Source organism: Agelaius tricolor, unplaced genomic scaffold (assembly GCF_023055355.1).
Source record: "Agelaius tricolor isolate 1412-34295 unplaced genomic scaffold, bAgeTri1.0.p SCAF_125, whole genome shotgun sequence".
Lineage (NCBI taxonomy): Eukaryota > Metazoa > Chordata > Aves > Passeriformes > Icteridae > Agelaius > Agelaius tricolor.
The window spans coordinates 172221-192676 of record NW_027269385.1 but is presented as its reverse complement, the minus strand read 5'-3'; the positions used below and the strand labels follow the sequence as shown (position 1 = coordinate 192676).

The window sequence follows — 20456 nt, the reverse complement described above, 5'->3', positions numbered from 1 at the left end:
CATTGGGGGAGTCGGGGGGATTGGGGACACCCGGGGGGGATTTGGGGACACCAGGGACACCATTGGGAACATTGGGGACACCGGGGGAGTTGGGGGGATTGGATGGACACCGGGGGGACTGGGGACATCGGGGACATCGTAGGGGTGGCGGGGGGACTGGGGACACTGGGGACACCACTGGGGACATCGGGGGATTGGGGACATTGGGGGGTTTGGGGACACCATTGGGGACATTGGGGGAGTCGGGGGGATTGGGGACACCGGAGGGGATTTGGGGACACCGGGGGGATTTGGGGGACACACGGGGACACCAGGGACATCATGGGGGTGGCGGGGACATTGGGGACACAAGGGACATTGGGGACATTGGAGGAGTCAGGGGGATTGGGGACACTGGGGGACACCATTGGGGACATTGGGGGAGTCAGGGGGATTGGGGACATTGGGGACATTGGAGGGAGTTGGGGGGATTGGGGACATTGGGGACATCGTGGGGGTGGCGGGGGATTGGGGACATCAGGGACATCATTGGGGACATTGGGGACACTGGAGACATCATTGGGGACACTGGGGACACTGGGGGAGTTGGGGAGATCGGGGACACGGGGGGGATTGGGGACACCATTGGGGACATTGGGGGGGATTGGGGACATCGTGGGGGTGGCGGGGGGATTGGGGGACATCAGGGACATTGGGGACATCATTGGGGGACACTGGGGACACTGGGGGAGTCAGGGGGATTGGGGACACCGGGGGGATTGGGGACACTGGGGACATTTGGGACATTGTGACAGTTGGGGACACTGGGGACACTGGGGGAGTTGGGGACACCAGGAGTTAATGGGGGGATGGGGGGATTGGGGACATCTGGGGACACTGGGGGAGTTGGGGACATCAGGGATTAAAGGAGGATTGGGGACATTGAGGGGTGTTGGGGACATCAGGGGGGCTTTGGGGACATTGGGGACAGCTGGGGGAGTTGGGGACATCGAGGGTTAAAGGGAGATTGGGGACATTGGGGGGGACTTGGGAGTGTTGGGGACATCGGGGGGGGGGTGGCCGGGGTGGGGCGGTGGCGCTGCTGTCCCCATTGTCCCCTCCTCCTTGTGTCCCCAAATGTGCGTCCCCAATGTCCCCCCAAATGTCCCCAACACCACCAGTGTCCCCAGTGTCCCCCAAGCCCTCCCGATGTCCCCAGCGTCCTCAATGTCCCAAATCCCACAATGTCCCCAGTGTCCCCAAACCCCCCCAATGTCCCCAACGGTGTCTCCAGGTGAACAACGTCATCCTGGAGGACATCATGAACAATGTCCCCAAATGTCCCAAACCCCCGCCATGTCCCCAGTGTCCCCAATGTCCCCAAACCCCCACAATGACCCCCATGTCCCCAATGTCCCCAGTGTCCCCAATGTCTCCAATCCCCCCTGATGTCCCAAACCCCCACAATGTCCCCAACGTCCCCAGTGTCCCCAATGTCCCCAAACCCCCACAATGACCCCAGTGTCCCCAATGTCCTCAATTCCCCCTGATGTCCCAAACCCCCCCAGTGTCCCCAATGTCCCCAAATCCCCCTGCAATGTCCCCAGTGTCCCCAAACGCCTCCCAGTGTCCCCAATGTCACAAACATCCCCAACATCCCCCAGTGTCCCCAATCCCCCCCAGTGTCCCCAATCCCCCCCAGTGTCCCCATGTCCCCAATGTCCCCAAACTCCCACAGTGTCCCCAGTGTCCCCAGTGTCCCCAAATCCCCCCGCAATGTCCCCAGTGTCCCCGCTGTCCTTGCTATCCCCAACATCCCCCAATGTCCCAAACCCCCTCGATGTCCCAAACCCCCCCAGTGTCCCCAGTGTCCCCAATGTCCCCAAACCCCCCCAGTGTCCCCAATGTCCCAAACATTCCCAACATCCCCCAGTGTCCCCGATGTCCCAAACCCCCCCAGTGTCCCCAATGTCCCCAAACCCCCCCAATGTCCCCAACGTCCCAAACCCCCTCGATGTCCCAAACCCCTGCAATGTCCCCAATGTCCCCAAACCCCCCCCAGTGTCCCCAACGTCCCCGCTGTCCCCCAGGTGAACAACGTCAGCCTGGAGGACGTGATGCACGAGGACGCGGGTGGCGGCGCTCAAGAACACCTACGACGTGGTGTACCTGAGGGTGGCCAAGGCCACCGTGCCCGGCCTCGGGGACACCTACGGGCCCCCCGACGTCACCGGCTGTGAGTGACACACCTGGGGGGCTTGGGGACATTGGGGACATTGGGGACACTGGGAGGACTGGGGGGCTTGGGGACATTGGGAGGATTGGGAGACATGGGGGACATTGAGGGACATTGGGAGGATTGAGGACACTGGGGACACTGGGGACACTGCAGGGATTTGGGACATTAATGGGGACATTGGGGACATTAATGGGGACAATGGGGACATTGTGGGGATTGGGGACATCAGGGACATTGGGGACACCTACGACGTGGTGTACCTGAGGGTGGCCAAGGCCACCGTGCCCGGCCTCGGGGACACCTACGGGCCCCCCGACGTCACCGGCTGTGAGTGACACACCCGGGGGGCTTGGGGACAATGGGGACATTGAGGGGATTGGGGACAATGGGGACACTGGGGACACTGGGAGGATTGGGGACAATGGGGGGATTGGGGACATTGGGGACATTGAGGGACATTGGGAGGATTGGGGGGCTTGGGGACAATGGGGGGATTGGGGACATTGGGGACATTAATGGGGACACTGGGGGGACTGAGGACATTAATGGGGACATTGGGGGGATTGGGGACACTGGGGACACTGGGGACATTAATGGGGACATCGGGGATTTGGGGACATGGGGACATTGGGGGCATTGGAGGGGTTGGGGACATTGGGGATTTGGGGACATTGGGGAGGGACATCAGTGGTGGGACCCCCCTGTCCTTGTGTCCCTGTCCTTGTCCTCAGTGTCCCCAAGTGCCCCCTGATGTCCCCAATGTCACAAATGTCCTGGATTCCTGTGATGTCCCCAAATGTCCCCATTGTCACAAATGTCCTGGATTCCTGTGATACCATCCAATGTCCCCTAATGTCCCCAACTGTCCCCGTTGTCACAAATGTCCTGGATTCCTGTGATACCCCCCAATATCCCCCAATGTCCCCAGTGTCACAAATGTCCTGGATCCCTGTGATTGTCCCCAAAGTCCCCAAATGTCCCCATTGTCCCAAATGTCCTGGATTCCTGTGATACCCCCCAATGTCCCCAAATGTCCCCATTGTCACAAATGTCCTGAATTCCTGTGATGTCCCCAACTGTCCCCTGATGTCCCCAACTGTCCCCAGCCTACTCCGCCCACCTGGACTCGGAGCTGCCCCCCCAGAGCTTCCTGGGCCCCGAGTTCCCCCCGGCGCTGACCCCGACGTCCCCGAGGCGCTTCTCACCCGGCCCCAAGGAGCTGCTGCCCGACGACGACGTCCCCAGGTCTGTCCCAAATGTCCCCAAGGTGTCACTGATGTCCCCAAGGGTCACTCCGGGTCCCCAAGGGTCACTCCGGGTCCCCAAGGCGCTTCTCACCCGGCCCCAAGGAGCTGCTGCCCAATGACGACGTCCCCAGGTCTGTCCCCAATGTCCCCAAGGGTCCCCAGGTCTGTCCCCAGGTCTGTCCCCAGGTCTGTCCCCAAGGTGTCCCTGATGTCCCCATGGGCTCTGGAGTGTCCCCAAGGGTCACTCAGGGGTGTCCCCGAGGCGCTTCTCACCAGGCCCCAAGGAGCTGCTGCCCAATGACGACGTCCCCAGGTCTGTCCCCAGGGTCCCCAAGTGTCCCCAAGTGTCCCCAGGGGTCAATGAGGGTCCCCAAGTGTCCCCAAGGGTCACTCAGGGCTGTCCCCGAGGCGCTTCTCACCCGGCCCCAAGGAGCTGCTGCCCAAGGACGATGTCCCCAGGTCTGTCCCCAAGTGTCCTCAAGTGTCCCCAGGGGTCACTCAGGGTCCCCAAGGGTCACTCAGGGGTGTCCCCAAAGCGCCTCTCGCTCAGCCCCAAGGAGCTGCTGCCCAACAAGGATGGCCCCAGGTCTGTCCCCAACATTCACAAATGTCCCCAAATGCCCCCAACACCCCCCGATGTCCCCAAATGCCCCCAACACCCCCCTGATGTCCCCAATGTCCCCAACACCCCCAAATCTCCCCAAATGTCCCTGATGTCCCCAACACCCCCGATGCCCCCAACACGCCCAAATGTCCCCGATGTCCCTAAATGTCCCCAACACCCCCAATGTCCCCAACATTCACAAATCCCCCTGATGTCCCCAAATGCCTCCAATGTCCCCAATGTCCCTGATGTCCGCAAATGTCCCCGATATCCCCAAATCTCCCCAATGTCACCAATGTCCCTGATGTCCCCAACACCCCCAAATGTCCCCAATGCCCCCAAATGTCCCCAATCCCCTCAACCCCCCCAAATGTGCCCAACATTCCCAAATGCCCCCGATGTCCCAAAATGTCCCCAAATGCCCCCAATGTCCTCCGATGCCTCCAACGCCCCAAATGTCCCCAACATTCACAAATGCCCCCGATGTCCCCAACACGCCCCAAATGGCCCCAACGCCCCCAAATGCCTTTAATGCCCCAAATGTCCCCAACATTCCTAAATGCCCCCAATGCCCCCCCCAATGTCACCAATGTCCCCAACACCCCAAAATGTCCCCAATACCCCCAAACGCCCCCGATGTCCCCAAATGTCCCCAACACCCCCAATGTCCCCAAATGTCTCCAACATTTCCAAATGTCCCTGATGTCCCCAACACACCCAAATGCCCCCGATGTCCCCAAATGTCCCTGATATCCCCAAATGTCCCTGATATCCCCAAATGTCCCCAACGCCCCCCAATGTCCCCAAATGTCCCCAAATGTCCCCAACGCCCCCAATGTTCCTGATGTCCCAAATGTCCCAAATGTCCCCAACACCCCCAAATGTCCCTGATGTCCCCAAATGTCCCTGATGTCCCAAATGTCCCCAACACCCCCAAATGTCCCTGATATCCCCAAATGTCCCTGATATCCCCAAATGTCCCCAACGCCCCCGTTGTCCCCAACATCCCCAACACCCCCAAATGTCCCCGTTGTCCCCAAATGTCCCAACACCCCCAAATGTCCCAGATGTCCCAAATGTCCCCAAATGTCCCCAATGCCTCCAACGCCCCCAATGTTCCTGATATCCCCCAATGTTCCTGATATCCCCAAATGTCCCCAACACCCCCCAATGTCCCCAAATGTCCCCAATGTTCCTGATATCCCCAAATGTCCCTGATATCCCCAAATGTCCCCAACACCCCCACTGTTCCTGATATCCCCAAATGTCCCTGATATCCCCAAATGTCCCCAACGCCCCCGTTGTCCCCAACATCCCCAACACCCCCAAATGTCCCCGTTGTCCCCAAATGTCCCAACACCCCCAAATATCCCTGATATCCCGAAATGTCCCCAGTGTCCCCAACGTCCCCGCTGTCCCCAGGGACCCCCGGCGCATCGTGATCCCGCGCGGCTCCACGGGGCTGGGCTTCAACATCGTGGGCGGCGAGGACGGCGAGGGAATCTTCATCTCCTTCATCCTGGCCGGGGGCCCGGCCGACCTCAGCGGGGAGCTGCGCAAGGGCGACCAGATCCTCTCGGTGGGTGGCCCTGGGGACACCGGGGACGCCCTTGGTGGCACCTGGGGACACCCGCGGGGCAGGTGGAGCGGGGCGGTTTGGGCGTTTTTGGGGTTTTTTGGGGTTTTTTTGGGGTTTTTTGGGGGTTTTTGGGGGTTTTTGGTGGCCACCATCATCATACTCATCATGGGAAGGGGTCCCAGGCCACCCTCAGAGTGTCCCTGGGGTGTCCCATCCCCTTGGTGGCACTTGGGGACACCGGCGGTGGAGGTGGAACGGGGCGTTTTTGGGGTTTTTGTGGAGTTTTTTGGGGTTTTTGTGGAGTTTTTTGGGGTTTTTTTGGGGTTTTTTGGGGGGGTTTTGGTGGCCACCGTCATCATCCTCATCATGAGAAGGGGTCCCAGGCCACCCTCAGAGTGTCCCCAGGGTGTCCTCAGGGTGTCCCATCCCCTTGGTGGCACTTGGGGACACTGACGGGGGAGGTGGAGCGGGGCGGTTTGGGCGGTTTTGGGGTTTTTTGGGGTTTTTTGGGGGGTTTTTGGTTGTCACCATCATCATCCTCACCATGAGTAGGGGTCCCGGGCCACCCTCAGAGTGTCCCTGGGGTGTCCCATCCCCTTGGTGGCACTTGGGGACACCGGCGGGGGAGGTGGAACGGGGCGGTTTGGGCGTTTTTTGGGTTTTTTTCGGTGTTTTTTGGGGGTTTTTGGTGGCCACCATCATCATCCTCACCATGAGGGAGGGTCCAAAGCCACCCCCAGAGTGTCCCCAGGGTGTCCCCAAGCTGTGACATCCCTCTTGGTGGCACTTGGGGACACCGGCGGGAGAGATGGAATGGGGCGGTTTGGGCGTTTAGGGGGTTTTTTTGAGATTTTTTGGGGTTTTTTTGGGTTTTTTTGGGGTTTTTTGGTGGCCACCATCATCATCCTCACCATGAGGGATGGTCCAAAACCACCTCCAGAATGTCCCCAGAGTGTCCTCAGGGTGTCCCATCCCCTTGGTGGCACTTGGGGACACTGGGGGTGGAGGTGGAACGGGGCGGTTTGGGCGTTTTTGGGGTTTTTGTGGAGTTTTTTTGGGTTTTTTCAGGGTTTTTTGGGGTTTTTTGGTGGCCACCATCATCATCCTCACCATGGGAAGGGGTCCCAGGCCACCCTCAGAGTGGCCCTGGGGTGTCCCCAGGATGTCCCATCCCCTTGGTGGCACCTGGGGACACCGGCGGGGGAGGTGGAATGGGGCGGTTTGGGCGTTTTTGGGGTTTTTGTGGAGTTTTTTGGGGGTTTTTGGTGGCCACCATCATCATCCTCACCATGAGGGAGGGTCCAAAGCCGTCCCCAGGGTGTCCCCAGGGTGTCCCCAAGCTGTGACATCCCTCTTGGTGGCACTTGGGGACACCGGCGGGAGAGATGGAACGGGGCGGTTTGGGCGTTTAGGGGTTTTTTTTGAGATTTTTTGGGGTTTTTTTGGGGTTTTTTGGTGGCCACCATCATCATCCTCACCATGAGGGATGGTCCAAAACCACCCCCAGAGTGTCCCCAGAGTGTCCCCAGGGTGTCCCATCCCCTTGGTGGCACTTGGGGACACTGGGGGTGGAGGTGGAATGGGGCGGTTTGGGCGTTTTTTTGGGCGTTTTTTGGGGTTTTTTGGGGGTTTTTGGTGGCCACCATCATCATCTTCATCATGAGAAGGGGTCCCGGGCCACCCCCAGAGTGTCCCCAGAGTGTCCCCAGGGTGTCCCATCCCCTTGGTGGCACTTGGGGACACCTGGTGGCACCTGGGGTGGAGGTGGAATGGGGCGGTTTGGGCGTTTTTGGGGTTTTTGTGGAGTTTTTTGGGTTTTTTTCGGGGTTTTTTTTGGGGGGGTTTTGGTGGCCACCATCATCATCCTCACCGTGATTTTCATCATCAAATTTTCCTCGTTTTCCCCCATTTCCCCTGCCCCAACCCCATCCCCAAGTGCCACCACGTGTCCCCAAATGTCCCCAAATGTCCCTTTCCCCATTTCCCCCTATTTCCCCAAATTTTCCCATTTTTCCCCAATTTTCCCTCAATTTTCCCCCAATTTATCCCAATTTCCCCCATTTTTTCCAATTTTCCCCCAATTTTTCCCATTTTCCCCCAATTTTTCCCCAATTTTCCCCATTTCCCCTGCCCCAGCCCTGTCCCCAAGTGCCACCACGTGTCCCCAAATGTCCCTTTCCCCATTTCCCCGCATTTCCCCCCATTTCCCCCATTTTTTCCAATTTTCCCCAATTTTCCCCAATTTTCCCCATTTCCCCCCCATTTTCCCCTGCCCCAACCCCATCCCCAGATGTCCCCAAATGTCCCCAAATGTCCCCAAATCTCCCTTTCCCCATTTCCCCCCCATTTCCCCCAATTTTCCCCTGCCCCAACCCCATCCCCAAGTGCCACCACGTGTCCCTAAATTTTCCCATTTTTCCCCAATTTTCCCCCATTTTCCCCATTTCCCCGGCCCCAACCCCATCCCCAAGTGCCACCACGTGTCCCCAATTGTCCCCAAATGTCCCTTTCCCCATTTCCCCCCCATTTCCCCCCATTTTCCCCATTTCCCCCCATTACCCTTGCCCCAACCCCATCCCCAAATGTCCCCAAATGTCCCTTTCCCCATTCCCCCAATTTCCCCCATTTTTTCCAATTTTCCCCCATTTCCCTTGCCCCAACCCCGTCCCCAGATGTCCCCAGATGTCCCTTTCCCCATTCCCCACAATTTTCCCCAATTTTCCCCCCCATTTCCCCCCAATTTTCCCCAATTTTCCCCCCAATTTCCCCCCAATTTTTCCCCAAATTTTTCCCCAAATTTTTCCCCAAATTTTTCCCCAAATTTTTCCCCAAATTTTCCCCCAATTTCCCCTGCCCCAGCTCCATCCCCACATGTCCCCAGCTGTCCCCAGCTGTCCCCAGCTGTCCCCAAATGTCCCCGCAGGTGAACGGGGTCGATCTGCGCGGGGCCACCCACGAGCAGGCGGCGCTGGCGCTCAAGAACGCCGGGCAGTCGGTGACCATCGTGGCCCAGTACCGGCCCGAAGGTGACATCGATGTCCCCAAATGTCCCCAAATGTCCCCAAGGGTCACCAAGGGTCATCAGGGGTCCCAAAGTGTCCCCAAAGTGTCCCTAAGGTACCTGGGAGTGTCCCCAGGGCCATCCCCAGTGGCCGTCGTGGCCCAGTACCGGCCCGAAGGTGACACCAACAGTGTCCCCAAATGTCCCCAGATGTCCCCAAGGGTCACCAAGGGTCACCAAGGATCCCCAGGGCCATCCCCAGTGACCGTCGTGGCCCAGTACCGGCCCGGAGGTGACACCAACAGTGTCCCCAAATGTCCCCAAATGTCCCCAAGGGTCCCAAAGTGTCCCTAAGGTACCTGGGAGTGTCCCCAAGGGTCACCAAGGATCCCCAGGGCCATCCCCAGTGGCCATTGTGGCCCAGTACCGGCCCGAAGGTGACACCCGTGTCCCCAAATGTCCCCAGACCCCTGAGAGTGTCCCCAAGGGTCATCAAAGTGTCCCCAAGGGTCCCTAAGGTACCTGGGAGTGTCCCCAGGGCCATCCCCAGTGGCCGTCGTGGCCCAGTACCGGCCCGGAGGTGACAATGGGAATGTCCCCAAATGTCCCCAGACCCCTGAGAGTGTCCCCAAGGGTCACCAAATGTCCCCAAAGTGTCCCTAAGGTACCTGGGAGTGTCACCAAGGGTGTCCCCAAAAGGGTCCCCAGTGACCATCGTGGCCCAGTACCGGCCCGAAGGTGACACCAGGAGTGTCCCCAAGTGTCCCCAAGTGTCCCCAACCCCATGGGAATGTCCCCAAGGGTCCCCAGGGCCATCCCCAGTGACCGTCGTGGCCCAGTACCGGCCTGAAGGTGACATCGATGTCCCCAAATGTCCCCAAGGGTCCCAAAGTGTCCCTAAGGTACCTGGGAGTGTCCCCAAGGGTCACCAAGGATCCCCAGGGCCATCCCCAGTGGCCATTGTGGCCCAGTACCGGCCCGAAGGTGACACCCGTGTCCCCAAATGTCCCCAGACCCCTGAGAGTGTCCCCAAGGGTCATCAAAGTGTCCCCAAGGGTCCCTAAGGTACCTGGGAGTGTCCCCAGGGCCATCCCCAGTGGCCGTCGTGGCCCAGTACCGGCCCGAAGGTGACAATGGGAATGTCCCCAAATGTCCCCAGACCCCTGAGAGTGTCCCCAGGGGTCACCAAATGTCCCCAAAGTGTCCCTAAGGTACCTGGGAGTGTCCCCAGGGGTGTCCCCAGAAGGGTCCCCAGTGACCATCGTGGCCCAGTACCGGCCCGAAGGTGACACCAACAGTGTCCCCAAATGTCCCCGAGTGTCCCCAACCCCATGGGAATGTCCCCAAGGGTCCCTAAGGTACCTGGGAGTGTCCCCAGGGGGGTCCCCAGTGACCATCGTGGCCCAGTACCAGCCTGAAGGTGACATCGATGTCCCCAAATGTCCCAAAGTGTCCCCAACCCCATGGGAATGTCCCCAAATGTCCCCAAGGGCGTCCCCAGGGCCATCCCCAGTGGCCATCGTGGCCCAGTACCGGCCCGAAGGTGACACTGGGAATGTCCCCAAGGGTCCCCAAATGTCCCCAAGGGTCCCTAAATGTCCCCAGACCCCTGAGAGTGTCCCCAACCCCATGGCAGTGTCCCCAAGGGTCTCAAATGGTGTCCCCAGGCCATCCCCAGTGGCCATCATGGCCCAGTACCAGCCTGAAGGTGACACCAACAGTGTCCCCAAATGTCCCCAGCCCCCTGAGAGTGTCCCCAAGGGTCCCAAAGTGTCCCCAAAGTGTCCCTAAGGTACCTGGGAGTGTCCCCAAGGGGGTCCCCAGTGGCCATCGTGGCCCAGTACCGGCCCGAAGGTGACACCGGGAATGTCCCCAAATGTCCCCAAGGGTCCCCAAGGGTCTCCCAAATCCTCTCCATGTCCTGAATCCCCCAAAGTTCCCAATTTTCCCAAAACCCCTGGAATTCGCCCCAAAATTCCCCATTGTTGCAGAGTACGGGCGCTTCGAGGCCAAGATCCCCAAAAATCCCAAATATCCCAAAATTCCACAAAATTCCCAAACTCCCCCAAACTCCTCCTTGATCCCAAAATTCCCAAAGTTCCCAATTTTCCCAAAAGCCCCAGAATTTGCCCCAAACCTTTGCAGAGTTTGGAGGCCAAGATCTCCTAAATACCCTAAAATATCCCAAAATATCCCCAAAATTCCCCAAAAAATCCCCCAAAATCCCCCAAAAATCCCCAAATATCCCAAACCCCCTCAATGTCCTGAACCTCCCAACGACCCCAAAGTTCCCAATTTTCCCAAAATCCCCGGAATTCACCCCAAAATCCCCCATTGTTGCAGAGTACGGGCGCTTCGAGGCCAAGATCCCCCAAATATCCCCAAAATCTCCAAAATTCCCAAATATCCCAAAATTCCACAGAATTCCCAAACTCCCCCAAGCCCCTCCTTGACCCCAATGACCCCAAAGTTCCCAATTTTCCCAAAACCCCCGGAATTTGCCCCAAATCTTTGCAGAGTTTGGAGGCCAAGATCTCCTAAATACCCTAAAATATCCCAAAATATCCCCAAAATTCCCCAAAAATCCCCCCAAAAATCCCCAAAAATCCCAAACTTCCCCAAATATCCCAAATCCCCCAAGCCCCTCCTTGACCCCAACGACCCCAAAGTTCCCAATTTTCCCAAAACCCCCGGAATTCACCCCAAAATTCCCATTTTTGCAGAGTACGGGCGCTTCGAGGCCGAGATCCCCCAAATATCCCCAAAATCTCCAAAATTCCCCAAAACATCCCAAATATCCCAAACTCCCCCAAGCCCCCTCAATGTCCTGAATCCCCCAGTGATCCCAAACACCCCAAAGTTCCCAATTTTTCCAAAACCCCCAGAATTTGCCCCAAATCTTTGCAGAGTTTGGAGGCCAAGATGCCCCAAATACCCTAAAATATCCCAAAATATCCCCAAAATTCCCCAAAAAATCCCCCAAAATCCCCCAAAAATCCCCAAATATCCCAAACCCCCTCAATGTCCTGAATCCCACAATGATCCCAAACACCCCAAAGTTCCCAATTTTCCCAAAACCCCCGGAATTCACCCCAAAATCCCCCATTGCTGCAGAGTACGGGCGCTTCGAGGCCAAGATCCACCAAACATCCCCAAAAATCCCCAAAAAATCCCCAAAAATCCCAAACTCTCCCAAATATCCCAAACCCCTCTTTAACCCCAATGATCCCAAAGTTCCCAATTTTCCCAAAAGCCCCAGAATTTGCCCCAAATCTTTGCAGAGTTTGAAGGCCAAGATCCCCCAAATATCCCCAACAAAACCCCTAAAAATCCCCCAAAAATCCCCAAAAAATCCCAAACTTCCCCAAATATCCCAAATCCCCCAAGCCCCTCCTTGACCCCAACGACCCCAAAATTCCCAATTTTCCCAAAACCCCCAGAATTTGCCCCAAGCCTTTGCAGAGTTTGGAGGCCAAGATCCCCCAAATATCCCCAAAAAACCCCTAAAAATCCCCAAAAAATCCCCCAAAAATCCCCAAAATTCCCAAACTCCCCCAAACCCCCTCAATGTCCTGAACCCCCCAACGACCCCAAAGTTCCCAATTTTCCCAAAACCCCCGGAATTCACCCCAAAATCCCCCATTGTTGCAGAGTACGGGCGCTTCGAGGCCAAGATCCACGACCTGCGGGAGCAGCTCCTGAGCAGCAGCCTCGGCTCCGGCAGCGCCTCCCTGCGCAGCGACCCCAAACGCGGCTTCTACGTCCGGTGGGGACACCTGGGGACACTTGGGGACATTTGGGGACATCCGGGGGATTTGGGGTTTTTGGGGTTTTTGGGGATTTTTGCGATTTTTTGTGAATTTTTTGTGAATTTTTGGGAATTTTTTGCGATTTTTTGCGATTTTTTGGTGATTTTTTGAGGGATTTTTTGGCCATTTTTGAGGTCTTTTTCAGATTTGGGATCTTGGGGACATTTGGGGACATTTGGGGACATTTGGGGACATTTGGGATATTTGGGATCTCTCGGCTCCGGCAGCGCCTCCCTGCGCAGCGACCCCAAACGCGGCTTCTACGTCCGGTGGGGACACCTGGGGACATTTGGGGACATTTGGGGACATCCGGGGGATTTGGGGCATTTGGGGTTGTTTGGGTTTTTGGGGATTTTTTTGCGAATTTTTGCGATTTTTTGGCGATTTTTTGGTGAATTTTTGCGATTTTTTGGTGAATTTTTTGTGAATTTTTGGGAATTTTTTGCGATTTTTTGGTGAATTTTTGGCCATTTTTTGAGGTGTTTCTCAGATTTGGGACCTTGAGGACACCTGGGGACATTTGGGGACATTTGGGGACATCCGGGGCATTTGGGGGATTTGGGGTTTTTGGGATTTTTTGGGATTTTGGGGGATTTTTTGCGAATTTTTTGTGAATTTTTGAAATTTTTTTGCAATTTTTTGGTGATGTTTTTCAGATTTGGGGAATTTGGGATCTTGGGGACATTTGGGGACACCTGGGGACATTTGGGGTTTTTTGGGTTTTTTGCGATTTTTTGGTGAATTTTTGGGAATTTTTGCGAATTTTTGCAAATTTTTTGCGAATTTTTGTGATTTTTTTGGACGATTTTTTGGTGATATTTGGTGATTTTTTTTTGTGATTTTTTGGGGTCTTTTTCAGATTTGGGATCTTGGGGACATTTGGGGGATTTGGGATTTTTTGGGATATTTGGGATGTTTGGGATCTCTCGGCTCCGGCAGCGCCTCCCTGCGCAGCGACCCCAAACGCGGCTTCTACGTCCGGTGGGGACACCTGGGGACACCTGGGGACACTTGGGGACACTTGGGGATTTGGGGGATTTGGGGTTTTTTGGGATTTTTTTTGGATTTTGGGGGATTTTTTGTGATTTTTTGCGATTTTTTGGGGATTTTTTGCGATTTTTTGGTGAATTTTTTGCAAATTTTTGGTGATTTTTTGAAGGTGTTTTTCAGATTTGGGGGATTTGGGATCATGGGGACATTTGGGGACACCCGGGGGATTTGGGGTTTTTGGGTTTTTTGGGATTTTTTTGTGAATTTTTGTGATTTTTTTGTGATTTTTAATGATTTTTTGGCGATTTTTTGGTGATTTTTTGGGTGATTTTTTGAGATGTTTTTCAGATTTGGGGGATTTGGGATCTTGGGGACATTTGGGGACACCTGGGGATATTTGGGGACATCCGGGGGATTGGGGGGATTTGGGGTTTTTTCGGGATTTTTTGTGAATTTTTGCAATTTTTTTGTGAATTTTTGTGATTTTTTGGTGATTTTTTGAGGTGTTTTTCAGATTTGGGGGATTTGGGATCATGGGGACATTTGGGGACATTTGGGGACACCTGGGGGATTTGGGTTTTTTGGGATTTTTTTGTGAATTTTTGCAATTTTTTTGCGATTTTTTGCGATTTTTTTGCGATTTTTTTAGTGATTTTTTGAGGTCTTTTTCAGATTTGGGATCTTGGGGACACTTGGGGACACCTGGGGGATTTGGGGGATTTGGGGTTTTTGGGATTTTGGGGGATTTTTTGCGAATTTTTGCGATTTTTTTGTGATTTTTTTTGTGAATTTTTGGTGATTTTTTGAGGTCTTTTTCAGATTTGGGACCTTGGGGACACTTGGGGACATTTGGGGACATTTGGGGACAATGGAGGATTTTGGGGGGAATTTGGGATTTTTTGGGGGTTTTTTTTGGGGGTGTTCGGGATCTCTTGGCTCTGGGCTTTACTGGGCTGTACTGGTTCATACTGGGATGGACTGGGATGAACTGGGGGACACTGAGGGTGACCCTGGGGAGGTGACAGAGGTGACAGAGGTGACGATGGCACACAGGGCCCTGCTTGAGTATGACAAGGCCAAGGACGTGGGGATGGAATGGGGACACTGCGAGCACTGGGATTGACTGGGCTGAACTGGTTTATACTGGGATGAACTGGGATGAACTGGGATGGACTGGGATGACCCCGGGGAGGTGACAGAGGTGACAGAGGTGACAGAGGTGGCCATGGCACCGCAGGGCCCTCTTTGAGTGTGACAAGGCCAAGGACAATGGGGATGGAATGGGGACACTGGGATGGACTGGGATGGACTGGTTTATACTGGGATGAACTGGGATGAACTGGGATGGACTGGGATGACCCCAGGGGAGGTGACAGAGGTGACAAAGGTGACAGAGGTGACAATGGCACACAGGGCCCTGTTTGACTACGACAAGGCCAAGGACAATGGGGATGGAATGGGGACATTAAAGGACACCAGGAGCTCTGGGCTGAACTGGGCTGAACTGGGCTGTACTGGTTTATACTGGGATGAACTGGGATGGACTGGGATGGACTGGGATGACCCCAGGGGAGGTGACAAAGGTGACAAAGGTGACAATGGCACCCAGGGCCCTCTTTGACTGTGACAAGGCCAAGGACAATGGGGATGGAATGGGGACACTGGGAGCACTGGGATGAACTGGGATGTACTGGTTCATACTGGGATGAACTGGGATGGACTGGTTCATACTGGGATGAACTGGGATGACCCCAGGGAGGTGACAGAGGTGACAAAGGTGACGATGGCACTGCAGGGCCCTGTTTGACTACGACAAGGCCAAGGACAATGGGGATGGAATGGGGACACTGAGAGCACTGGGCTGAACTGGGATGGATTGGTTCATACTGGGATGGACTGGGATGAACTGGGATGGACTGGGATGGACTGGGATGACCCCGGGGAGGTGACAGAGGTGACAAAGGTGACAATGGCACCGCAGGGCCCTGTTTGACTGTGACAAGGCCAAGGACAATGGGGATGGAATGGGGACACTGGGATGAACTGGGCTGAACTGGGATGGATTGGTTCATACTGGGATGAACTGGGATGGACTGGGATGAACTGGGATGGACTGGGATGACCCCAGGGGAGGTGACAGAGGTGACAGAGGTGGCCATGGCACCGCAGGGCCCTGTTTGACTGTGACAAGGCCAAGGACAATGGGGATGGAATGGGGACAATAAAGGACACCAGGAGCTCTGGGCTGTACTGGTTCATACTGGGATGAACTGGGGGACACTGGGGGTGACCCCGGGGAGGTGACAGAGGTGACAAAGGTGACAATGGCACCGCAGGGCCCTGTTTGACTACGACAAGGCCAAGGACGTGGGGTTCCTGAGCCAGGCCCTGAGTTTCCGTTTCGGGGACGTCCTGCACGTCCTGGACGCCTCAGACGAGGAGTGGTGGCAGGCCCGGCTGGTGCTGCCCCCACAGCAGCCCCCCGACATCGGCTTCGTGCCCAGCAAGCGCCGGTGAGACGCTGGTTCATACTGGTTTGTACTGGTTTGTACTGGGAGTCACTGGGAGTGGATTCGGAGCGGTTCCAATGGGGTTCAATGGGGTTCAATGGCACTGGGAGGGCACTGGGAGCCACTGGGAGCCACTGGGAGGGACTGGGAGGAGGTTCAGGAGCACTGGGAGTCACTGGTTTGTACTGGGAGCCACTGGTTCATACTGGTTTGTACTGGTTTGTACTGGGAGTCACTGGGAGTGGATTCGGAGCGGTCACAATGGGGTTCAATGGAGTTTAATGGCACTGGGAGTTACTGGGAGGGACTGGGAGGGACTGGGAGGGAGTTTAGGAGCACTGGGAGGTGACTGGGACTCACTGGGATAGACCCTGGAGCCACTGGGAGCCACTGGTTTGTACTGGTTTATACTGGGAGTCACTGGGAGTGGATTCGGAGTGGTCACAATGGGGTTTAATGGGGTTTAATGGGATTGGGAGGGACTGGGAGGGCATTGGGAAGGACTGGGAGGGAGTTTAGGAGCACTGGGAGTCACTGATTTATACTGGTTTGTACTGGGAGTCACTGGTTTGTACTGGTTTATACTGGGAGTCACCGGGAGTGGATTCGGAGCGGTCACAATGGGGTTCAATGGGACTGGGAGGGCACTGGGAGTTACTGGGAGGCACTGGGAGGGCACTGGAAGCCACTGGGAGGGCACTGGGAGGGAGTTTAGGAGCACTGGGAGTCACTGGTTTATACTGGGAGTCGCTGGTTTGTACTGGTTCATACTGGTTTGTACTGGGAGTGGATTCGGAGCGGTCACAATGGGGTTCAATGGGGTTTAATGGCACTGGGAGGGACTGGGAGGGACTGGGAGGGACTGGGAGGGGCTTTAGGAGCACTGGGAGGTGACTGGGACTCACTGGAATAGACCCTGGAGCCACTGGGAGCCACTGGTTTGTACTGGTTTGTACTGGTTTATACTGGGAGTCACTGGGAGTGGATTCGGAGCGGTCACAATGGGGTTCAATGGGACTGGGAGGGCACTGGGAGGGCACTGGGAGGGAGTTTAGGAGCACTGGGAGGGACTGGTTTATACTGGGAGTCACTGGTTTGTACTGGTTTGTACTGGGAGCCAACATTGGGGTGTTCCAGCGGGGTTCAGCGGCACTGGAAGGGCACTGGTTTGGACTGGTTTATACTGGTTTGGACTGGTTTATACTGGTTTGGACTAGTTTATACTGGTTTGGACTGGTTTGGACTGGTTTGGACTGGGAGTCACTGGAGCTTTACTGGTGTAACTGGGATGAACTGGGAGCCACTGAGAAGGAACTGGAGCCTTACTGGTGGCTACTGGGAGGGGACTGGTCCAAACTGGTGCAAACTGGTGCAAACTGGTCCTTACTGGTCCAAACTGGTCCTTACTGGTGCAAACTGGTGCAAGCTGGTCCTTACTGGTGCAAACTGGTCCTTACTGGTGCAAACTGGTGCAAGCTGGTCCTTACTGGTGCAAACTGGTCCTTACTGGTGCAAACTGGTGCAAGCTGGTCCTTACTGGTCCAAGCTGGTCCTTACTGGTGCAAACTGGTCCTTACTGGTTGCAGGGTGGAGCGCCGGGAGTGGACGCGGCTCAAGGCCAAAGATCGGGGCCCAGGGGCTCAAGGTGGGGCCTGAAAATCCCTGAATTTCACCCCAAAAATTCCCAACATTTCCCCTAAAAATCCCCCCCCCAAAAAAATCCCCAAAATTTCACCCGAAAATCCCCAAAATTCCCCCCAAAATTTCCTGAAAATTCCTCCCAAAACTCCCCCCAAAATCCCAAAGAAGTCGCAAAAAATCCCCCAAAACCCTGCAAAATCTCCTCCAAAATCCCCCAAAAATTCCCCAAAAAAATCCTCCAAATCTCCTCCAAAATCCCCCCAAAAATCATGAAAAATCCCAAAAAATCACCCAAAAAATCCTCAAAAAATCTCCTCAAAAAATCCCCAAAAAATCCCCCAAAAATCCTGAAAAATCAAAAAAAAAACCACCCAAAAAAATCCTTAAAAAATCCTCAAAAAAATCTCCTCCAAAAATCCCCCTAAATCCCCAAAAAATTCCCAAAAAAATCTCCCTCAAATCCTGAAAAATCAAAAAAAATCACCCAAAAAATCCTCAAAAAAGTCCCCTCCAAAATCTCCTCCAAAATCCCCCCAAAAATCCTGAAAAATCCCAAAAAATCCCCCCAAAAAATCCCCTAAAAAAATCCCAAAAAATCACCCAAAAATCACCCTAAATCCCCCCCAAAAAACTCAAAAAAATCCCCCAAAAATCCCAAAAAATCACCCAAAAATCCCCAAAAAATTTAAAAAAATCCTCAAAAAATCTCTTCCAAAAATCCTCCAAAAATCCCCCAAAATCCCACAAAAATTCCCCAAAAAATCCTCAAAAAATCCCCAAAAATCCCAAAAAAATCATCAAAAATCCCCTCCAAAAATCCTGAAAAATCCCAAAAAATCCAAAAAAATCACCCAAAAAATCCCAAAAAATCACTCAAAAATCCCCAAAAAATCCTGAAAAATCCTCAAAAAATCCCCAAAAATCCCCAAAAAATCCTCAAAAAATCTCTTCCAAAAATCCTCCAAAATCCCCCAAAAAATCCTCTAAATCTCCTCCAAAATCCCCCCACAAAATCCTGAAAAATCCCAAAAAATCACCCCAAAAATCACAAAAAAAAAATCACCCAAAAAATCCTCTAAAAATCCCCTCTAAAAATCCTGAAAAATCCCCAAAAAATCCTCAAAAATCACTCAAAAATCCCCCAAAAATCCTCCAAAATCCCCAAAAAATCCTCAAAAAATCCCAAAAAATCCCCTCCAAAAATCCCCCAAAAATCCCCCAAAAATCCTCAAAAAATCCCCTCCAAAAAGCCCCAAAAAATCCCACAAAAATCCCCAAAAAATCCTCAAAAAATCCCAAAAAATCACTCAAAAATCCCCAAAAAATCCTGAAAAATCCTCAAAAAGTCCTGAAAAATCCCCAAAAATGCCCCCAAAAAATCCTCAAAAAATCCCCAAAAATCCCCAAAAAATTCCACAAAAATCCCCCAAAAATCCTCAAAAAATCCCCCAAAAATCCCAAAAAATCCTCAAAAAATCCCACAAAAATCCCCAAAAAATCATCGAAAAATCACCCAAAAAATCACCGAAAAAATCCCCCAAAAATCCCCCAAAATCCCCCAAAATCCCCAAAAAATCCCCCAAAATCCCCCAAAAAATCCCCAAATCCCCGCAGGCCGCGAGGACGCCGTGCTGAGCTACGAGACGGTGACGCAGATGGAAGGTGAATTTTGGGCTGAAATCCCCCGATTTCGGGGTTTCGGGACCCCTGAAACTTTGGGGAATTTGGGGAATTTTGGGGGAAATGTGTGAAATTTGGGGTTTTTTTGGGTTTTTTTGTGCTGCCCAGTTCACTACGCGCGGCCGATCATCATCCTGGGCCCCACCAAGGATCGCGTCAACGACGACCTCCTGAGCGAGTTCCCCGAGAAATTCGGGTCCTGCGTCCCCCGTGAGTCACCTGGGGACACCCAAAACTCACCCGGGGACACCTGGGGACACCCAAAATACACCTGGGGGCACCCAAAACTCACCTGGGGACACCTGGGGACACCCAAAATACACCTGGGGGCAGCTGGGGACACCCAAAATACACCTGGGGACACCCAAAACACACCTGGGGGCACCCAAAACTCACCTGGGGGCACCCAAAACTCACCTGGGGACAGCTGGGGACACCCAAAATACACCTGGGGACAACCGGGGACAACCGGGGACATCTGGGATAGACCTGGGGACACCTGGGGACACCCAAAACTCACCTGGGGGCACCCAAAATACACCTGGGGGCACCCAAAACACACCTGGGGACACCTGGGGACACCCAAAACACACCTGGGGACAACTGGGGACACCTGAGGACAACCGGGGACACCTGGGATAGACCTGGGCACAGCTGGGGGCACCTGGGGACACCCAAAACACACCTGGGGACACCTGGGATAGACCTGGGGGTGCCTGGGGACACCTGAGATACACCTGGGGACACCCAAAATACACCTGGATGCACCTGGGGGCAGCTGGGGACACCCAAAATACACATGGGATACACCTGGGGACACCTGGTGGCACCTGGGATACACCTGGGAGCACCTGGGGGCATCAGGACCATACCTGGGCACACCTGGGCCCCATTTATCCCACATTTGTCCCATGTTTATCCTCCATTACCTGTCCCAGCTGTGTCCCAGGTGTGTCTGACCTGTCCCAGGCATGTCCCAGGCGTGTCCCACCTGCCCCAGGCGTGTCCCAAATGTGTCCCAGCTGCCCCAGGTGTGTCTGACCTGTCCCAGGTGTGTCCCAGGTGTGTCCCGGGTGCGTCCCACGTGTCCCAGTCGTGTCCCAGGCATGTCCCAGGCATGTCCCAGGTGTGTCCCACCTGCCCCAGGCGTGTCCCACCTGCCCCAGGTGTGTCCCAG

At 54.7% G+C, this 20456-nt stretch overlaps 1 protein-coding gene and 3 long non-coding RNA genes across 7 annotated transcripts in view; 2 read left to right on the top strand and 2 right to left on the bottom strand.

The window, feature by feature from the left end:
- LOC139586580 (disks large homolog 4-like) overlaps positions 1–20456 on the top strand; it is a 48843-nt gene that overhangs the window by 22675 nt on the left and 5712 nt on the right. Inside the window, 10 exon segments of the mRNA XM_071420099.1 lie at positions 2070–2111; positions 2113–2215; positions 3325–3463; positions 5492–5648; positions 8572–8674; positions 12301–12415; positions 15785–15961; positions 17545–17603; positions 19214–19261; positions 19388–19489. Of these exon segments, the coding sequence (XP_071276200.1) occupies positions 2070–2111; positions 2113–2215; positions 3325–3463; positions 5492–5648; positions 8572–8674; positions 12301–12415; positions 15785–15961; positions 17545–17603; positions 19214–19261; positions 19388–19489 (1045 nt within the window).
- On the top strand, positions 13488–15398 carry LOC139586587 (uncharacterized). The gene is made up of 3 exons (XR_011677861.1): positions 13488–13951; positions 14098–14484; positions 14845–15398. It is a non-coding gene; the product is annotated as an uncharacterized lncRNA (long non-coding RNA).
- LOC139586589 (uncharacterized) lies at positions 15798–17267 on the bottom strand. The gene is made up of 2 exons (XR_011677866.1): positions 17050–17267; positions 15798–16072 (listed from the first exon to the last, which is right to left on the bottom strand). It is a non-coding gene; the product is annotated as an uncharacterized lncRNA (long non-coding RNA).
- Positions 19478–20087, bottom strand: LOC139586588 (uncharacterized). Of its 4 annotated transcripts, none has more exons than XR_011677864.1 (3): positions 19986–20087; positions 19623–19923; positions 19478–19581 (listed from the first exon to the last, which is right to left on the bottom strand). It is a non-coding gene; the product is annotated as an uncharacterized lncRNA (long non-coding RNA). The 4 variants fall into 4 exon arrangements; XR_011677862.1 differs by having other exon boundaries at positions 19623–19872; positions 19944–20006; XR_011677863.1 differs by having other exon boundaries at positions 19495–19529; positions 19592–19872; positions 19944–20006.